The following is a 21,286-nucleotide window of genomic DNA, read 5'->3' as shown; positions in this document are numbered from 1 at the left end:
ACTCCTTCCTCAACAGCCACACGCTGGAGCCCTCTACGTAGGCGTAGACAAGTGCTCATTATCGATGAGCAACTGTTGATCCTTGCGTTCAACGACACTAGATAACCGCAGTTAACTTGGAGGTACGGCATAGAGGCACATTCTTAACCTTTATATGTGCACGTGTGCTCTTACAATGAGCGTTTATATATGCGACCAAAGCATACACAGCCGAACCTGAGCTTGTTTTTGCCCAGCTGTCGCGCAGGTACATAAGCGATTATTTCAATTCGATATAAAGAAAACGCATGCATATGTTTACGTTCAGGTTTGTGAGATTGAAGCTATTCTTATCGCGTTATACTTGGGGATCGCAATCAAGACACCCATCGAGCGATCCACAAACACTTTCGGCTACTTGGCGACCCGGCGATCTGGATCCGTTTCCCGCAGCCGCAGGAAGAGGTAATGGGTTAAACGCTATTACAAAACCCAGCGCTGGTATACCGAAACTAGAGCATGTGCTTAATGGGTATAGTGCTGCATTTTGAGCGCACACAAAATAAACATCGTTATAATCTGAAAGGAGGCATTGCAGCTTGCGTTCGATTCTTTCAGACTATTGTATCCATGGTTGTATGAAGTAAACAACGCCACTTGAAAGAGCAGTGTCTCGCGCCACCATAACGCTGTACATACCACTTCAAGATGCCTCTGAAAAAAGCGCAATACGTTCGCCGGTATATCCGGGCCTATTGCTAGTAGTCCAGGACAATCGACTCGATCCAAGCACTTCGCATGAAGTATGAAGAAGCGACCTCTACAAATGCTAACTGAGTAAGCACACACACGTCCACCACCACGTCTGCAGTCACGTGCTGGCGAAGGCTCTTTTCACGTGATGCCCGCGTTTCGAAGGGGCAGTGCAGGACGTGAGAGAGGAGGAAAGGTGCAAGCGAATGCGGCTTTGTGGTAAGGCTTGCGATGGTGAGTCCCTATTTGTCGACGGTGCCACTGGAGTAGGAGGAGCCCACGGGCACGCGGTCCCAGTCCTCGCCCACTGGCGCCATGAACTCGGTATTTTTGGGCGGCGGCGCTGAGCAGACGCACGTAGGCTCTCGGTACACGAACCAGCAGTACCTGCGCAGTGACATTTCAACAAAAATGAGTGCTTAGTTTTTTTTTATGGGGTATAACGTCTCACAACACGTGAGACTAAAAAAAATTGCACTCCCAGAGATCCTACGTAAGTATCGTCCAATATAAGCAAGCAATGAACGCCTCAGAAAAGCTTTTCCCGAACCAGGGGTCACCGAGGGCCGACATAGAAACATTTTCAAGACATGTTAATGCTTGCAAAAGCATTAACAAAAGTTTGCCCGCACTTAGTAAACAACCGTCCCAAGTGTAAGGCCTGCCAACACGTTCAAAATGGCGTCAAAGCGAAAAGCAACCGAAGTGGTTACGTCCACCACATGAAAGCGAGTTTTACCTGCACTCGTTCAAACGTTATTCTCATACTGGAAGGTTCAGTTTGTCAGAAAGGATACATTTGCCAAATAGGAGAAAACTATACAGGGTTCTTTAATGCGAAGCATTTCTTATCGAACTTCTGTCCCTTTGAGCGTATCTATCTATCTATCTATCTATCTATCTATCTATCTATCTATCTATCTATCTATCTATCTATCTATCTATCTATCTATCTATCTATCTATCTATCTATCTATCTATCTATCCGACTACGACTTAGCGCTCTCATGGCCTTTTCGTTAATAGGATGTATACCAAATTGGTACGGCATGACCTGACTGTATGGGGAACATAAACGACAAGTCATGAGATGAAAATCATGACATGCATGTCACGAGCGGCATGATTTACACGCCCCGGTCTTGGTGCTTACGCGGCCGTTTCGTTAATTTGATATATGCCAAAATTGGTCTGGCGTGACAAGAGTGTATGACGAACATAACTGACAGGTCATAACGTGAAAACCATGACATGCATGTCGTGTACGGCATGACTTACATGCTCCGCTCATGGTTCGCTCGAGGCTGTTTCGCTAGCTTGATATACCAAAATCAGTATGGCGTGACATGACTGTATGACGAACACAGTAGCCATCCGCAGAACAGAGCAGGTAGCCGCAATGATCAAATCGTTTAAATTCTGCATTAAAAAGTATTGGTGACTGGTGCGATACGTGGAAAATGAAAATCAACTACAGTAAGATGGTGTGCAACGGTAACCAATAAGATTAAAAATGTGCACTGCTTCGATTACGAGATAGATGGTAGGGCTCTAAGTCGTGTAAACCATTTCAAGTACCTCGGAGTTACTATATTGAATAACATTAACAGGAAACACATAAACAACATCTGCTCCTCCGCTGAAAAAAAGCTCTGGTATTAATAATAATAATATTTGGGGTTTAGCGTCCCAAAACCAAGGTATGATTATGAGAGAGGCCGTAGTGGAGGGCTCCGGAAATTTCGACCACCTGGGGTTCTTTAACGTGCGCCTAAATCTAAGTACACGGGCCTCAAACATTTCCGCCTCCATCGAAAATGCGCCCGCCGAGGCCGGGATTTGATCCTGCGACCTTCGGGTCCGCAGTCGAGCGCCATAACCACTAGACCACGGTAGCGAGGCCTTTGGTATTTGAGGCGAACGTTAGAACTTTCTCCTGAACAAACTAAATTAACTGCGTACTTAACACTTGTTCGTCCTACACTAGAGTACGCGAGCGTCGTCTGGGACCCCTTTATTAGATAGAATTGAAAAAATTCAAAAAAGAGCAGCAAGGTTCATCTTGTCAAAATATCGATCGACCGATTCCTAACTGAAGTGATTGAGGAACTAAATCTACATCTACTTTCTCAATGCAGAAGAAAGGCCTGATTGACCATTCTGTTTGATTCATCATAACTAGTTTAATTTTAATACCCAAAAGAATATAAAACAGCTAACTTACCGAACAGTCAAAAACAGACACCGATACCATATTCTACCATTACATCTGATAGATGTAAGTACAGTGATTCCACTGTTAAAGGGGACACTCCAATGAGCACCTTTCATTTTGCTGGCCCTCTAAAAGCAAGTGGATAGGAAAACATTGTTCATGCACTGCACGAGTCTGTCAAGAAGAGGCAGAACTGTCAACCACTAGCAGTTTTATGCAAATCTAGCCACTATATTTTTGCAAGAGAGCGAGATCCAAACATGCCCTGCACGCAAGTGTTCCCTTTAACTCCTTCCACGTGAACTACTAACAGTGGACAGTTTAAGCAAGTTTAAAACCGGGCGAAATAAACTTTTCACGTCGGCTGGACACACGTAGCTTCTACCTTGGGGATGTCAATTTACCTAAATAAAACTGTCGTTCCTGGTTGTATTACAACTGTTTTACCTAGCGGCCGTGGCAAAACTGATGACACCATGATATACTTTTGTATACAATTCATTTTGCTTGTGTTGTACCTATTGTATCATAGCATTACGTATCTTACTGCAATGTGCCTTTTGCGTGTATTCTACCTTGGGTCTGTCCTCGACCGCGGCAGCACCACTATTTGTTTTTATATCTTGTCTCGCAACCACCCTGTAACGGCCTTCGGCCAACAGTACTGACAATTTCTTTTAAATATGGCTGATCGCTGCGTCATATAACACGAAGGTGAAACGTGTCTTCACAGAACTGGTGCTTATTGTGTAGTGTTGCATGAGACCTTGTACAATGTCTATTCGTGTTTTGTAGCTATAGCACAGTCTGGCGTGGATGCACTCATGTTGACGCCTAGTTGGTAGAGGTTCGTAGCTTGAGCCGCAAACGCGTGCGTCCCGCTGGCCTCTGTCTCGTTCCACAAAGGCACAACATTCGCCCGTCGAAATCGTGTCCTTTCTGCAACGCGTATCGCAGCAGTTTTGTTTGTCGGTGCTCTCGCAATCGAAGTAGTCGGCGGCGGAAAAATCCCGTTGGTGCATCTGGAAGCTGCACTACTCTTATGAGACGGCACACGCTAACACGAAGCGAAAGAGGCAAAAACCGTAACTGCGCCTAGGGTGTCTCCGCGACGCCAGCATAAGAGACACAAAGAGGGACGCCGCCTATGCTTCCATCACCTGTCATAGAAGACATTATCAAATATACATGCACTGTGGTCTAAACATGTGGTTAGCGCTGTCTTTTCTTTTCTCTCTCTCTCTCTCTCTCTCTCTGCTAAAGCTTCCAAGCACTGCTATTGCGCGTAAATGATTCAAAGATGTGCGTACACGACTGAGGCGAGTGGGTATATCTCGAAGAGCACGTAGACAAAGTAGGGCAGGCCAGGGTAGAAGCTGATGCAAGCGTTGTACACCTGCGAGCCGAACACGGAAGCCACGATGGGCGTCAGCGCCTCCACGGCGATCCACACCGAGAACACCTGGGCTGTGCAAAGAAGGAACACCCTTAGAACTGAGCAAACGCGTTGTCAACTCTTTATTCACCCACACGCAAAACTCACATTCCACATTGAAACATTGTGTGAAGGCAGAATTTATCCTTATCGTGGTGCTCAATTACCGTAGCGTGTATTAGCGCGGTACATATAAGAAAGAAACATGACACGGACTTAGCGACAGGTAGCGCCTACCTGTCTCTACGTCTGTGTCGTGTTTCTTTCTTCTATGTACCGCGCTAATACACGCTACGTTTATGGATGACGAATTCGCCCGAGCAGCAACTCTCGTGCTCAAATAAACCGTGTTGTTCATTAGCACAAGGCCAACTTACTCCTTGGAATGGGCCCACTGGAAACAAGCTTCATAAAGCCAAGCTTCATAAAGCTGGAACCGCATGCCGCGTTTTTCCCGAGATAAAAGGGAGCTTTTGAATAGAGTACGCAAAGGTTTGCTTTAGTGTTTGTCGCAACTGCGCATGGGTCGTACGCTATCCTCTTGCGTACCCCCGCTAAGTGACGGAAATGTATCGTATCGCGCCTCACTCGTGCGCTACGCAGGGTAAGCTCAAGGAGCTTCGCCCGATTGTTCTTGATACTATCGCTTGTTCGTCTAAGGCGCGGCGCCCAGAGTGTATTATAAATGTGACTGACTGAATAAATGGAGGGCACTGGCTGCCCATAGGGCGCAGCTGCTGTCACGCTGATTCCTTGTCCCATACAAGAAATAATAGCGTTTTTTAGTCTGTCCGGTATTCTGGTATCGAAAAGGCGGAGCGTAATACCGGATAGCGTGTGTCATCAGAATGATAAGAAACTCGTTGTATAACAAAAAAGGTACCCAGATTTTTCGAAAATTATGACGAGACGCCGCAACACATGTTCAGAACCTTTGTTTCTGCAATGTCACCTACTGAAGGCATCTGAGATCTATAATTATAAATTGTTACAAGACATAAAAGTTAATAAATTGGTTGTTGCAAATGAGTCACCATCATAAGTTCACTATCCACTACGTAGGACAGTTATTCGAACCACGCGGATAAGAACCCATTATGGCAGACAACACATTGCATAACAAATATCGGCATTACTAAATCGTCCAGGATTGACCGAATGCAATACAATTACTATGAGTTCGTTCAAGTCTTTGTTAATTGAAAACGAAACCGAATATATCTGACCTTCTTTCACGTCCGCTAATATTCTCAGTGTGCTATTATTGAAGTGCTATGATGTTTGTTACGTATTAATAAAGCCATTTTGTATAATTTTTTCACACAGGTTAATGACCTGAAGTCTGCTGATGTTTCCCATTTTGATTTCACATTTGATTCTTTTAATTCCCATTTATTTCTGGTTGATATTGACACGTGCATACAGTGGGTCTCTAGCGCTACAGTTTCGCTATTTGTGCGTGGCGGAGGAAAGGCGGTTGGTAGAAGAGGACGAAGACGTTCGGCTCGATCGTGACTGCTCTGCTGAAAGCCGTGCTTTCTGCTATCACTTTGATACCGTGACAACTTGGTGGAAGTGCTGAGTACGACCCTTCTGCGCTATCTTGATCTCAGGCCGAGTTCGTACAATCATTTCCACGATTCCGGGAAAGACCGGCCACTTCAACACAGCCGCCGCTTTCTAGGACTACCTCCCGAGCTCGGCTCATTGAGCTCGGCAAGAATGTCCACCACAACGGCAAGTGAGACGCAAGAGAGCGACATAGACCGACTCACGGTCATCCCGAGTGTGGTCTATCCAGCACGTATCCCGAAGTCATTTCATGGCGATGTGTTCGAGGACGTGGACGACTGGCTAGACCACTTCGACCGAGTCGCAGCAGCCAACGAGTGTGACGAAAGAAAGAAACTACGAGCGCCAAGGTACTGTCGCAGCCGTGCCAGCCTTCACCTGCGGACACGACGTAGGAGCATTCCGAGAGCTTGTGCGGAGCGTTGTCCGCGAGGAGTTTGACAAAGTTCGCCACCCTACTCATCAGTCGACTGTGGTGTTCTTGGAGGCGTACTAATTCGTGATGAGATCAGGAACGTGACCCAACCATTAGTAAGAACGCGAGCAGAAGCCCCAGGCTCTGACTTATGCACAAGCCCTACGGATTCCTCAACCATCTACACGACGTCGTTCGCCCTCCACTCTTCCGGCATTGCCACGACAATTTCCTGCTGGGAATGCAAATACCTACGAATACGAAGCCCCGCGCGAAGTCGCCCGGAAGTCAAAGATGTGGCGCACCTCGTATAACAGGCCACTTTTTTACCACGGCGGCAAAGCGGACCACCTCTACCGCCAGTGTCCTTATTGCAGAATGGGCCTTCAGGAATTCCACCCTTACGCACGGCGACCTAGCAATGGTGAGCGCCTACGCGAAATTCAGCAGTACCTGGAGGCTCAGCAGTCGTTTCCTCCTGCGCGAAGACATCAATCCCGTTCATCGTCTCCTCGGCGCTTCACCTCGCCCAGTCGTTACACCACGTTCTCTGATGTTCGCAACAAGTCCCCAAGTCCTCGCCCACGTCAGAAAAACTGAGAACAGCAACCTCTACGGGTAGGGCCGTTGATGACCTAACTGACAAACATCCTCCGACGCGACACGGTAACGACGACTATCTATCCACTACGCCATTTTCTGATAACGACACAGGACGTTCAGCCGGTATTACTGTAACTGTCGACAATCACCAAGTAACCGCTCTCGTGCATACCGGTGCCGACTACTCCGTTACGAGTGGTCAACTTGTGGCTGCTCTTCAAAAGGCGACGACACCATGGAATGGTCCCCAGCTCCGTGCGGCGGGTAGTCATCTAGTGACACCGGTTGATAGATGCACTCCCAGAGTGCATATTGGCGACTGTACCTTCATCGGGACTTTTGCCGTGTTGCAGGAATGCTTGAGGCCGGTCATATTAGGAATGGACTTCCTGAGCGAATACGGGGCTCTCACAAACCTTCGAGAGCTGATGGTCACATTTTCATGTGACCCGAGCTCACACGAATGGGAATCACGTACGATTGCACTGCGTGTATCCAACAATTCCGTGTGCTCGTTACCATGGTGAACGACAACGACCGAATGGCCCTCAGAATTGCAGAAGGCAATGGATCCGTCTTCCCCTCTCGTCAAGTATGCGTAGCCCGCGGCCTCATGGAACTGGCGAAAGAGCCTGCTAAGATTTTACTGACTAATTTTAGTCAACAATACCAGCACTTCATACGGCAGGGCGCGCTGCGAGATGCGAGGGTGAGGGCTGAGGATGTTGAGGGGCGAACCTTCGAGAAACGTGCCAAGATGGGGTGACGGTGAGGCGGCGCAGTGGAGTGTAAAATAGCGTGCCAGTGTCAGTGTTCAGGAGTTTGCGCTCTCACAATGGCGAACATTTCTCGTTCTCCCGATGAAGAAGCCACCCGACGTGAGCGTCAGCGAGAGCCGACGCGAGAACGGTCATGTCGTCGCCAAGCCAACCGTGAAGTTCGCGCAAGGGATGCCGAACCTATCCGCCAGCGAAGGGAAGACTTGAAAAACATAGAAGTAGGAGATAGGCTGATGAAATTAGAAAAGAATGTGACGCATGCGATGGCATCATTGAAATCAGACACATGCTGGCGGGCTGTCCCGCGACTCTCGCCAACCCCGAAGAAAAATGGCTTCACTGGCAGAAGATGATCTCCAACTGTTCGTATCAAGATCAACTACGGGCTGTCTAGAGGGTTCACGATGGCGCCCTAAGGCTTGGTCTAACGGTGCCGACGTGGACGCGGCCCGCCTCGGTCTGAAAAGACCGAGCTTCAGGACTCCTAATGAAATTTTGTGAATGAATGAATGAATGAATGACGGGCATAAGCTTCGCTCTTTCGACAGTGTTCGCGAAGTGGAGCTGCCTGGACTTTTTTATTTCTTTCCAAAGCGGCGAGGTGGCTTTCTCTTGCGCATCAGAACGCGTGCACGCGGTGCGGCTAGTTTCGGTCTCGTCCTTCGGGTGGTTACCGCTTCTCGCGCCCGCAAAGCTGCTGGCTGTCTGGTGTCTAATCTCTCAAAGGATTACCGCTTGTGACTGTCTCGTTTATTGCTCCCCGGGGCGCAATTACATCTGTTTCCGCGCAGCGCTAAATTACACAAACGACGCCGCCGTCGTTGCGTTTTCTCTTTTGGGGAGCACGAACAATTTTTACCTGAAAAGTACTCTGGTGCGCTTATTTTTGTATGTCTGCGAGCTATGATTATTTCAATGCTATGTTTAATACGTGTTTTTTTTTTTTCAGGATTTTGCTTGATGCTATCACGAATAAGCCATGTGTAACAACAAAAATGACATTTTTATTACTTTACGGTCACGCAAAAGATTTTAGACAATTTTTTCTTAAATGAAATCGTGTGAAGAATTTATTTCAGCAATAAAAAATTACATATTTTTGGACTGCATCTTGCGAAAAAAATTCGACCCTCAAAGGGTTAACGTCAATTGTGGTTTTAGTGTTGGTTCCGCTTTTATAACAGTCGAATAGACATTAAATATGTACTGCTCTGACTCATAGATTTATATTCAATTGTTGCTCGACCCACGAGCAATACACTATACGATGCTACGTATGATATCCACAGTATCGTACCGTAGTGTGCGATGATATGAATATCAGACGTAGCAGTCGTGAGTGTATTGCTCCGGGGTCGAGCAACGCGAAATATGAATCGCACCATAGCGTGCGCTTCCTTTCAATAAAACTGACGTCTGTGTTCTAACATGAGTGCTGACGTTACGTCAGACCATATGTTTAAACGCCAGTGTAGTCGGCGTGCCTCGTAAGCGCACGATGTAGGCGCACTACTACTCCATTTGCAAAAACTCGTCGATCCACCTCGCAACGCTTGACTCAAAGCAAAAAAAAAAAAAAAAAAAAAAGTTGCAGCATAGACAGCTACTCGCTGCCTGCTTCGCATGACACCGATTTCTGAAATGCAGGGGATCTGCGGATTTTTTCCTGCTTTCTTTTAAACTTTCGCGACACCGTAGAAACAAAGAAGAGGAGAGGAAATGTAAGCTTACTTGTTTCGTCTCTGTTCAGGAGTTTAGATGCGTGAGACTTGATGCCGATGGGCGCCGATGCCTCCAGTGTTCCCAAAACGTAGCCTGCAGCCAAAATAAAAATTAATCAGACCACGTAACTAAATGCAACTTGCGGGGTTTTACGTGCTAAAAACACGAAACACAAGGAAATCCGGTAAGCGATTGAGAAGCGACGCGAAGCATCACGGGAGCATAGAAAGGCAAAAAAGGAGAAGGTCGATTCCATGAAAGATAAAAAAAAGGTGTATACTTGATGTTTCCGATTTTCCTAATAATTTTGTATGCACATATGACTGCACAGCACGAAATCGCAGTTCGCTTTCAAATAAAATTTTTTTTTAACACAGGAAAATTCGACAAGTGTCGCCGGTTGACGACGATCATTTTACGAAGAGTGCGTTTTCGTAAATTCGCAACCATGCGGGCAGCTACTGAAGCTATATATTACAAATATCTTTCTTTTCAGCGAAAGTAGAAGTAGAAGAGGAAATAGCTCTTATTATTTCATGGAATTCTGAGCAAATTATGTATTTTTAAAAATTCACGAAAAACACTGCGTTTTTGAAAATCAGTCAAATTTGGGACGCTATGGCTACTTCTGTGAACATCTTAGCTTGTTCATATTTGCAGTATGAATATGCCTTTACGTGAGTAATGAACCTGTGCATTTGTATTTCTCTAATAATTTTCAAAGTAATAAAATTTCATGCTCGAAACACCAAAAAGACAAAAGTGCTCCTCGATTCAAAAATCTATAAAGTCCCACAAATTGTTCTCAAAAGACTGCAGAATGATATTATGAAAAAACATGTTGCATAATTTTCATTAGACCAAAGGCAGAAAATGTCAAACACTGTGTTTCCAGAGCGTGGTGGCTACTGCGTAAAGGACATCTCTAGTAACAAGAAAATACAGTAACACGTCTTTTTTCTTCTCTGAGCTTCGCTAAACAACAGTAATGATCTATCATTAACGAACGAGGACATACGGCTAAAGAAGCATTGTTGACAGCCGTAGAAAAATGCTTAAAGGACAGACAAATGCCGGACAGTTGGCGAAAAAGTAGAATGAACTTAATCTATAAAGACAAGGGAGAAAAGGATAAGATTCATTCGTTTAGACCACTAACCATTACATCGGTACTATACAGGTTGATGATGCAAGCAGTAAAAATGAAAATAGAAACATGGGCAGAACATAAAGATATTTTGGGAGAACTTCAGAACGGATTTCGAGTCGACAGGCGGTTAGACGATAACCTGTTTGTTCTCACTCAGTGTATAGAAATATCTAAAATAGAAAATAAGCCCTTGTACGTGGCTTTCTAGACATCACTGGGGCATACGACAACGTTAATCAGGAAATTTTGTGGGATATATTGAATGGAATGGGCACAGGCGACGACTGTATACAGCTTTTGAGGGAGATATACCGAGAAAATACAGTTTGCATAGAATGGGAAGGAATGAGTAGCAAAGAGAACGTTGAGATTAGGAAGGGGCTGAGACAGGGATGTCCTTTGTCCCCTCTGTTATTCATGCTGTACATGGTGAGTATAGAAAAAGCGCTAGAAGGTAGCAACATTGGTTTTAATCTGTCACACAAACAGGGCGGCGTGATGATTGAGCAGAAGCTTCCAGGATTATTTTATGCTGACGATATTGTCTTATTTGCTGACAGTCGAGAGGATATACAGCAGCTGGCGGATATATGCGGAAGGGAAGGGGAAGCTCTAGGACCAGGATTTAGTGTAATAAAATGTGCATTGATGGTATTCAATGATCCCTGTGATCAGGCGGTGTCAATACAGGGCAAAGAAATACCGAGAGTGAGCGAATACAAGTACCTCGGAGTATGAATAAATGAGGGTGACTGGTACATGGAGGTGCAGTAAAAAGCCTCGGCAGCAAAAGGGAAGATGAATGCTGCAATAATGAAGCACAGAGCGTTGTGGGGATACAATAGGTACGAGGTGCTTCGAGGTTTGTGGAAAAGTGTAATGGTTCCGGGGCTTACTTTTGGGAACTCAGGGTGTGCATGAGGGCAGAGGTGCAATCGGGAATGGATATAAATCAAAGGACTGTGGGACGCCTCGCGTTGGGTGCTCACGGGAAGACGACAAATGAGGCTGTAAAGGGCGATATCGGATGGGCAGGTTTTGAGGCGAGGGAAGCTCAGAGCAAAACGTTCGAAGAAAGGCTAAGATATATGAAGGAGAGTAGATGGGCAGAGAAGGTGTTCCATTATTTTTATAGGAAGAGTGTGGACACACAGTGGAGAAAAAGAACTGGGAGGCTCACTAGTAAATATACGGCTGGTAGTGTAAGCAATATGTCAACAAAGAGCGTTAAGCGAAAAGTCAGAGAGGCAGAGAGGATTTACTGGACGGCAGCAATGGAGAAAAAAACCGGCTTTGAGTAACTACCGAAAGGGCAAAAATGAAATAAGGAGGGAGGCATTTTCGATAATTCAAAGGGAAGCGCTTAACTGTTTGAAGCGAGATCGGGTTGCCTTAGAACACGTAGTTATAAGGCGAGATTCAGTAAAAAAGAAGAACAGTGCACAAGCTGCAGGGAAGATAAGGAAACGGCGGAGCATGTTCTGATTGAATGTGGAGATATCTACCCAGGTGTACGTTTGGGCACGAGCCTATATGGAGCCTTGGGCTTTAGGGACAACAATGGAAAGCTGAATGCACCAGCGATTGAAATAAGTAAGAGACGGTTAGAGTATTGGTGGCAGAATATTAGGGAAAAAGGACAAAAATAAATATTGGGAAAAAATAAGGACAGTCTGGCGTAAAGGGCAGAGAACTGCGCTGGGAATTTACGTTTTTTTTTTTTTCCTGTAGTAAGATAGATTTTATCGAAGTAGAGGCATACATGAACACAAGGAAAGAGTTTTTTTGTCGAGCCAGGTGGCACACTTGTCACCGCCCCGTTATAGAGGGGACGCTCATAGCATCCATCCATCCATCGTCGCTCGATCTTCCCCCTTTGGTGTGGCCTGCCGATTCGTTTCCCGAACAAAAGCCCACAGACCACAGACCACAGACATCATCATCATCATCGTAATCGCCCTTCCACCTGCTTGCACCGCCTCGCGCGAACGTGTAATGCCACTGATCCTCCCCATTTTGTGACAGTCGTGTCCTGCCGCCGTGCGGTCAGCAAGCGATGCCATTTTGTTTTTCTGGACGTCTTTTAGGTTTAAATGTCTAATCCCTTTATCAAGAAGCTTCTGAGGCTACTCTTGGCTAACTGGGCTACAAACATACTCAGGCTTTCCCGGAAACCACTTTCCCGCAAATTCCTCCGCTCGTGAAATTTTGTAACTACGCACAAATTTTTTTTCAGTTATTTATTTTACTCCTCAAAGCCAAAGGCAGTACAGAGGGGGGTGGAAACAAAAATACATACATGCATAAAGCAAAACAAGTACAGCGACTAATAATAACGATAACGTAATTTTTTTATTTATGTATGAAAAAAATATGGGAAGGTAGACTACGTTAGAGCCGGCTATCTCATAATCATGATAGTAGTATTGAAGAAATACACAAACACAAGAAAATTAGGAAGAATAAGAAAATAAGAAAGTAAAAAATAATCAGATGCACTATGTGCATATACAATATGTGGCGTATAAAGCGTGAGCAGGATCTAAGGGCACCGTCGGATAGTGTTCTTACATATAATTTTTGTGCACTTACATATATCATGACTATGATATAACAGGGTTTTATTTAAACGGAGCGAAACGGGGTGATCTGAATAATAAATCATGCGTATCTGAGACTGTTTGCAAAGAATCATTACTGATAATTGTCCGATTCATATTACCCCGAGATGTATGTGGCGGAAATCAATATGTCACGACGCGCACGTAAATGCGCTCAGTACCTTTTGAATTAAAATGTGCATTAAACCTCTGCTATTTCGTTGACATTGAAGTCGGAGTCATTACGCTTTAATCGTACAATGTTTAGTTGCCGTACGAGCGAGAGAAAGACGAGGATCATGTGGTTCCTCGCGCATGTGTGAAGAATCATCTACCTCTAAAAGAATTAACTGTTAGGCTCGTTGATCGTCCATAACTTGTTTATAAATGTTACCGCAAGCATATGAGGCCCTGCCTCACTTCATTCACAGCGCCCGTCTAACGGCGCACATCTAATACACATATACGCACAAAATATTATGCGTTAGAAGTGTATGTCACAATAAAAAAAAAAGAACGAAGAAGCGTTACCCACAAATATGTACATGCAAGAAAGGGTTGCACATACGCGGTGTTTTTTTTTTTTTTTGCTATAAGAGCCAAATCCAGAAACCGAAACTGGGCTAAATTTCACGGGAGCTTAAAGCGCGCCTAAGTATCTTTTACTTCAAAAAAACAATTGTAATCAAACTGGGGCAATTCCTCATTGTAACGTGAACTCAAACAATGTAGTTTCGAATAAAAAAATGAGCCGAATCTTGCATCTGTTGGAATCAAACTGAGTCAGATCCATTAAACGAACACTGCATCAACAATCGTGACCAAAACAACCAACGTGTCCCCATCCAGTCTGTTTCATTTGTGTCCTAGTTGCTTTCCTATCATGCCCTCGTTCGACAATGAGTTTTTCTTCTGCGAGTTGGTACTTGCTGAAGGACGTGATGTTGTGAGGCAAAACTCTAATTTGAACTGTAAGAGGCCTAGTTTCCTACTTCTTTCGGTCTTCTAGTGTTTGTTTTCGAGTTTTGCGCTGCAGTATACCATGTCCTCCTTTCGCTCCAAGACGGTATGTTTGAAATAGAAGACAAATGAAATAAGAATATTGGGCACCGATCTATTTCTTGAAGGAGAAGTGATCGGGCACGGCACGGCTTAACACGAGCTAAGAAGAGCTGAAACATTTTTTGAGGGCCTTCAATCGATGACGAGAACAAGAAAACGCTGCCGCACTCGTTCTACAGGTCTGGTCATCGCCATTACTCCCATGCAACGAAGGACAGCACCGCCGGAAGTACAATGATAGCGTTCATTTTGTCGCGAAATATTGCTATATCGTTCATTCGCTGCGATTTAGACTTCTTTCACGAGCTAATTCAAGCCCAAATGAGTTGTCCCAATCTACAAGAGCCAAATCCAAATTTTACTCCTGAATACCGACCATAGTGGGCTATGGAGATTTTAGCCGCAATATAGATTTGAGGTATCTTTTTGACTTGGCACACTGGCAAACAATTGTTGGGGCAGGCCCTACCATACTGTCAGTAGCAAGAAGCTACGCTTTTCTCCGTTTCAGTTAAAGTGGACTTGGCTCTTTTAGAAAAAAGAAACTCCACTTATATTTGTTTTGTCACGCATGCACATACCGGAATAAAGTACTATATGTAGATCAGAGGTGTTTGCGCGTAAATTCAAATTAGGGTTCCAGCAAAGCGAGCCGAATCATGAGTGAGCCGTCTATCGCTTTGCTGGGCCCCGAGTTTGAATTTAAGCGCAACCGCCTCTGATGTACACGTGTTACTTTATTCCTGTATGCGCGTGCGTGACAAAAGATTATATATACGGAACCCTATATACGGATACATGTATATGCGGAATAAGCATTGGTGAGTCGCGCTTGTCTTCGTATTCTTTCTTGTGTTCGTCATTTAATTTTTTGCGCTAATATGTCTCAGCCAGTGATTTATCTCTATTCCAGCTAAAATCACTGCAGCCTGTTCATGAGAGCGTCTTAAATGAAGCATGGCAAAACACTGAACCACATGAAACAGCCCGCGCAGAAAGCTGCCGCTGAGGGGAGCTTGTAGGCTCCCTGCGCTTCGCTGATAGCGAGCGCCATAGCCGTCTCGGTGGGTTGAAAGGGAACTACCGCTCTCACAGGTGGAGTGGCGCATTCAGCGGGCCGCACCAAAGAGGCGAGATCGAGCGGCCGTGGTTGTGTTAATACAAACGCAAGGAAAAACCCCATCTCTTGCACTACGCTGCTTCCACATGATGGCCTTTCAAACGTGCCGTATATCCGAAAATTACCTGCCTCAGCCACTTTCGCGAGAGCACAAGCAAGCCCATATTCCCGTCACCAAATCTAGGATATGCTCGCGACATACTACAGCATTACAAATATTGCTTTTTCTAGATGATTAATAGCTACACGATCCAGCCCCTATAATTTGGCCAGCCACAGCAGCTAGTAGTTGCGCTGCGTCTGCACGCGGTAATGTAAGTCAATTTACTTACTCACATAGAACAGAACTTCGTTTGTGGCCACCCCTGTGCTGATACCCTGCAGGATGCCGCAGCAGATGCCTATGAAGGCGATGGTGCAGTCCGAGAGACGCAGCAGCAAGTTGGCCATCACCACGAACACTGATACGCTCACCATGCGGAAGAGCAGGAATCCCGAGTTGATGTCTGAGTACTTGCTCACGTCCCAGTCGTACATTTTTTTGGCGTAGAAGAAGTTGATGCCTCGTGTGCCTTCCGATACAAACAGGATGGTGCACATAGAGCTCATGAGCAGCAGGATCTGGGCACGGCCACGGTTGGGCCGGCTGCGGACGCATACGAGAAGGCCGTCGACGAAGTTCCGCAGCTGCATGAGGTCGCGAAGCATGGCTCGCCACGGGTTCTTCTCTGCTTCGGCAGGGTTCTTGAGCACGACGACGACCCAGGCCAGTGACACCAGTAGCAGGCCAGCCGAAACTATGAACACCGGCAGGTAGCCACCGGCGCGAAATATCTGGCCCGCCATGAACTGGCCGAAGGCGAGCCCGACCATGGCAGACATGAGAATAATGAGGAACTGGATGGTGCGCATGCTGCCAGAAGTGTTGAGCGATGCGTTACTGCACACGGCGGTGAGCACGCAGACGAGGCCGCCACTGAAGCCGTTCGGCAGGCTGCACAGTACGTTCAGGTACATAGGTGCGTCCATGTTCACCACGGTGTAGATGGTGCCCAAGTCCTGCAGGATGCCACCCAATGTGGCCAGGAAAATGGGCAGCTTGTGGCCGTACCTTCACCAGACAAGTAAAGTGTCACGGGTTACGACTGGCGGCGTTCAGCAACATATCCTATATATATTCGGCGGAAATAGATCAACCATGTAAACACTCTTCCACAACGGAACCAGCCTTTCCAACGGTCCCGATTCTGTCTCCTGCAAGAGTGCACAACCGCTTGCGACCTCATCGGGGCCGTGGTGCTGAGGCTTCACAATTATTGATGAAATGGTTCCAAACAGCCCTATAGGTCTTGTAAGTCCCGAGCACCCCCTTTCGCGGCAGATACTCTCTTGTTAATTCAGTACTATAAAGCGGCAGCACAAAGTACGATGAGACAGAGGAGACAAGCGCTTTGTCCGGTCTGTTGCACAATACAATACTCCGTTATGCGTCACGGACTAGTCTGCAATTCTACTCTTTTTATGTTCCACTCTCCTGTTATACCACACAGCTACTTTTGCATTTAATCTTGCTTAAAACAAAGCGCATCGCCATGCGTAACCGTCCTGCATTAGTCATAAACAGACCGAATAAAATTTCGGCGTCCTTAATGTTCACATGAGTGTCTTGAGTGTTGCTAGCCCCCAGAGTTTCGTGCGCAGTGAAGTGTGTAAAGGCCGCGAAGAGCGAGCGCTGCCACGCGGATTAAAAACGCGGATGAGTGGGGTGCGCCGTCAAGCGAGTGCCGCAAGAAGCACAACGTTACCACGGATCCGGCACGCAGCGGTGTAACGGGAAGGCGAGGCTCTCACCTGCCCTACGCTTAAGTGCGACGTATCGACCAAACTTCGATTTCCCATGTTTCCTATAGGGCGAACAAATGTGTTCATTTGTGCAGTTTTAATGCGCACTTATCAACATTCAATTAATTGTCATTATTTATTCAGGGGCCTAATTGGGTGTTTACAGCTGCGCTTCCTGCGGCGTTGCCTCCGCAATGAACTCCGGCAGCCCGCCGTCGCGCAGCAGAAACGAATCGCAGATGGCACGTAGAAAGACGCCTGTGGTTGACAGCTGCTCCAGCTGATCCCAGCTGCTCGCATGAAAACTGTCTGCTCTTTCGATGAACTCATTCGATTACCAGTGTTCTTAGGTCAGCTGGTTGGTTCGTGAACATTATGGCATAACAGCGAAAAATAGAGGACAGTGTAACACATGGTGCACAACGCTGACTATGAACTCGATTTTATTGAAAAAGCAGAGCAAACGTGGCGTCTTTTTTTTTTTTTTTGAGCCGAAACCCAGAAACCGATACTTCGTTAAATTTCATGGGAATGTAAAGCACGCCTAAGTGTTTCTCACATTCGGCACTTATAGAATAGCGTGCGCTAAGATAGCGTTCGTTGCGGGCGCCCGCTATTTCCGTCACTTAACAGGGGGCTCGTAAGAGCATAGCGTACGTGGCATGCGCAGTGGCGACAAACGCTAACGCAAAGCATTGCGTACGCTATTCCGAAACTCCCTATTTAAAACTTTTGTAATCAAAATGAGACAATTCCCTATTGTAACATGGACCCAAACAAAATACAGTATCGAATTAAAAATGAGCCAGATCCTGGACCTGTTTTAATCAAGCTGAGCCAGATCCATTAAACAAATGCTGCGTCAACATTCATGACCAAAACAGCCAATCTGGCCGCATCCAATGCTTCATTTGTGACCTAGTTGCTTTGCTATTGTGCTTTCGCTCCGCAATTACTTTTCCTTGGGCGAGTTGGTACTTACTGAAGGACATGATATTGTATGGCAAAAGTCAAATGGAAAGAGTAAAAGGCCTACTTTACTACTTGTTCTTGCCTTTTAGTGTTTCTTTTCGACTTTGGCGCGACAGTATCATGTCCATAGGCATGCGCAGGGGGGCGGCTGCCCTCCCCCTAGTCACCTAAGAGGGGGGGGGGGCGAAGGCTGCCCCATACATTAACTTAATAGGAAGGGGGGGGGGTGCTGCGATGAACCTTGGCCCCCGTTCCCTGAAGGGGAACTCCACGCACGCCTATGATCGTGTCCTCCTTTCGCTCTAAGTAGAAATGGAAGACAACGAAACGGAAGTCATTGGGCGCCGATCTATTCCTTGAAGAAGAAAGAGTGATCCTAAACGGCGCGGCATAAATACATTTTTGGAGGCCTTCAATAGATGTCAGAAACAAAAAATGCTGACGACATTCCAGAAGGGTGCGCCTGTTTTCCATGAAGGACCACTCGCTCTTCGAGTCTAATCATCGCCATTACGTCCATGAAACAAAGAACGGCACCGACGAAAGCAAAAGATGGTTTTAACTTTGTAGAAATATTATTACTATATCGTTCATCAGCTGCCATTTAGACTACTTTTGCGTAGCCAGTTCAAGCCCAAATAAAATGTTCCAATCCACAAGAGCAATATCGAGATTTTACTCTTGAATACGGACAATAGTGGACTATATAGATTTTAGCCGCAATATATGTTTTGAAGTATTTTGGTGACAGGAGCACACTGAGAAAAAATTATTGAAGGAGGCCCAACAATATTGTCAATACCAAACAACTGCGTTTTTCTAGTGTCACTTAAAGTGTACTTGGCCCTTTTAGATAAAAAAAAAACCACAAATATAGGCAGGAGGAGTTTCTTTTTCCTTTTTTTTTATTGTTCGCCTGCCTATATATAGCCACGAGCACGGGATGAGACTGCACTGTGCGGTTTCATTAATGGTCGACTTGCATGTGCCACCGTGAAACAGAAAAGAGGACAAGGATGTGAAAAACACGATGAAGTCGTGTTCCTAGTGGCCTGCTCAGCTCTACTTCCTGGTGTTCCGATAGACCGTGGTTCTGTGCCATCCAGTATAACGGAACCATATTCGGGGCCGACGAAGGAAGGGAGCAACGGAGATTAGCGATGGAGGTCGTGTGAGTGTTTCCTCGAAGAGAAACATTCGAGATACGTTCCAAGAATTGTGGACTGGATAAGTTTGGTGAATATTCAAGACTTTAAGTGTTCTTGAATAGTTTGTAATGCATGAGATTGCATTTGTAGCGCTCGATCTGTTTGTTTTGTTCCCGTTGTTTCAAACACCATCTAAGTTATATTGTGAGCTGTAATTGATACCCGAGTGTGCATGTTTTTGTGATAATTTTACTGCCTTAATTTAGAATATAATCTGCTGCTGTTATCAACTCTTGGCTCCGACTCGGTCTTTGGACCACAACCGTCGCGGGCGCACTAAAAGGACCTACCCTAAGTTGTCCGCGCTTTCGTGGTGAGCTTCGGGGGGGGGGGGGGGGGGGATGTGTCACCCCTTGGAATCTTGGAATCTGCCCAGCGATTGCCTCCCCATTGACGGGACAGGTGACGGCGGCGTCCCTCAAAATCATATCGTGGTTTTGGGACGTAATACCCCAGATATTATTAATAATGAACAACTTGCTTCCACCCCACTTCGTCTCTAGGCGTTGTGATCATGAGTTTAATTTTCTTGATATAAGCGGACGTAGTTATATGTTACGCAATTGATTTTTCTTTCATAATTCTACGCCCACGCATAGACTCCAAAAAGGTACAGTTCAATGTTAAATGTGTTCCGAGTTTCCATCGTGTTCACATTCCAACGTGCCGAAAGTGGGCATCATAGCACTATCCTCTCGTCTGCACTTCGAAGTGCCCTATTTTTTTTTCCGTGATGTGAATGTGCCTATTAAGATTATCGCAATGACCTTTTTGTGCCTGTGGTATTGCCTTGCTGTATGTTTTAACGTGCTCTACTCGTACACTCATTTTTTTCTTTATATTTCTATCTTCGGTTTGGGGCGCATGCCTTTTTTATTTCTGTTATACCCCAGATGCTTTGCAAAGATGCCCGTGCGGCGCTAAATGTCTTCAATGAATAAATAAATACGTAAATGAATAAATGGCGATCTTAGACATGTGAGTAAAAAATTAAAATTGCGCCTAGGACGAGATATCAGAACAAATGAGGACAGAACCAACGCAGACTTGCCCTTTTGTTCTACTGTGGTGCCTCAACCTCAGCGCAAGTTACCATTTTTAAATAATATCTAATCGACTAGCCTCTCAACTCGTACTCCTAGAACAAACATGAAACACGCATAGGTGCAATACAGCACAGCGAATGTTTTTTTGCACGACCCTTAGGTTAAGCAGCTTTCCGGAAACTTAGAAAGGGTATCTTTAGTTTTCGGTGTCAGACCGAGTTCCCGGGGATGTGTTTCCTTTTGTGCCTCCAAAAGTTCAAAACCACCTGCATCTCTGCTCTGCTAATTCATCAAACGTGATAATGCTTGGAAAGAGCGAGTACTCAAGCAACGGTGAAGATCTTTAACAGCCATATTATAAAACATCAGTGGCATCGAACGGCGCGTAATAATCAAGACATAGAGATTCCTAAGCGATTCTACGACTTTGAAATCATGAGAGCTAAAGCTTGAGTACTCGCGTTATATGCCGTTCCTGGTACGGTATTTTGTTTAAATGCTTCTTCCGACACCAACGCTTTTTCGTGCTTGGCCAGTGCTAAGAATAAGGGCCCGCCCAAGTTATCGACGGGGTCAAGTTGCCGTAAGTATGATAAGCTTAGAATAGAATCTAATACGACGCGTATATACGAAATACTGTCAATTTTTCATCTGGAACCAATTTATCTTACTTTACGCGCGTTCCAAAATATGTCAGCTTTCAATATTCAGTTACCTTGTCTTTCTTATGCCTCTAAAACTAACTATCTTGCTATTTTTGGAGACGCGTCGAAGCAAGGGGCGGCACGACGCGCTTGCAAACTTCTGCCTGCA

General features: G+C 45.6%; 1 protein-coding gene across 1 annotated transcript in view; it reads right to left on the bottom strand.

Moving 5' to 3' along the window:
* Positions 1 to 857: 857 nt before the first annotated feature.
* The window catches only part of LOC119405918 (proton-coupled folate transporter-like), a 31,145-nt gene continuing 10,716 nt past the window's right edge, over positions 858 to 21,286 (bottom strand). The window contains exons 4-7 of the mRNA XM_037672744.2: positions 15,738 to 16,516; positions 9,483 to 9,566; positions 4,258 to 4,414; positions 858 to 1,119 (exon numbers count right to left, since the gene is read on the bottom strand). Of these exons, the coding sequence (XP_037528672.2) occupies positions 975 to 1,119; positions 4,258 to 4,414; positions 9,483 to 9,566; positions 15,738 to 16,516 (1,165 nt within the window). The 3' untranslated portion in view covers positions 858 to 974. The remainder of the gene's footprint in view (positions 1,120 to 4,257; positions 4,415 to 9,482; positions 9,567 to 15,737; positions 16,517 to 21,286) is intronic.

This window comes from Rhipicephalus sanguineus, chromosome 9 (genome assembly GCF_013339695.2).
Source record: "Rhipicephalus sanguineus isolate Rsan-2018 chromosome 9, BIME_Rsan_1.4, whole genome shotgun sequence".
Classification (NCBI taxonomy): domain Eukaryota; kingdom Metazoa; phylum Arthropoda; class Arachnida; order Ixodida; family Ixodidae; genus Rhipicephalus; species Rhipicephalus sanguineus.
This window is presented reverse-complemented; position numbering and strand designations above follow the sequence as displayed.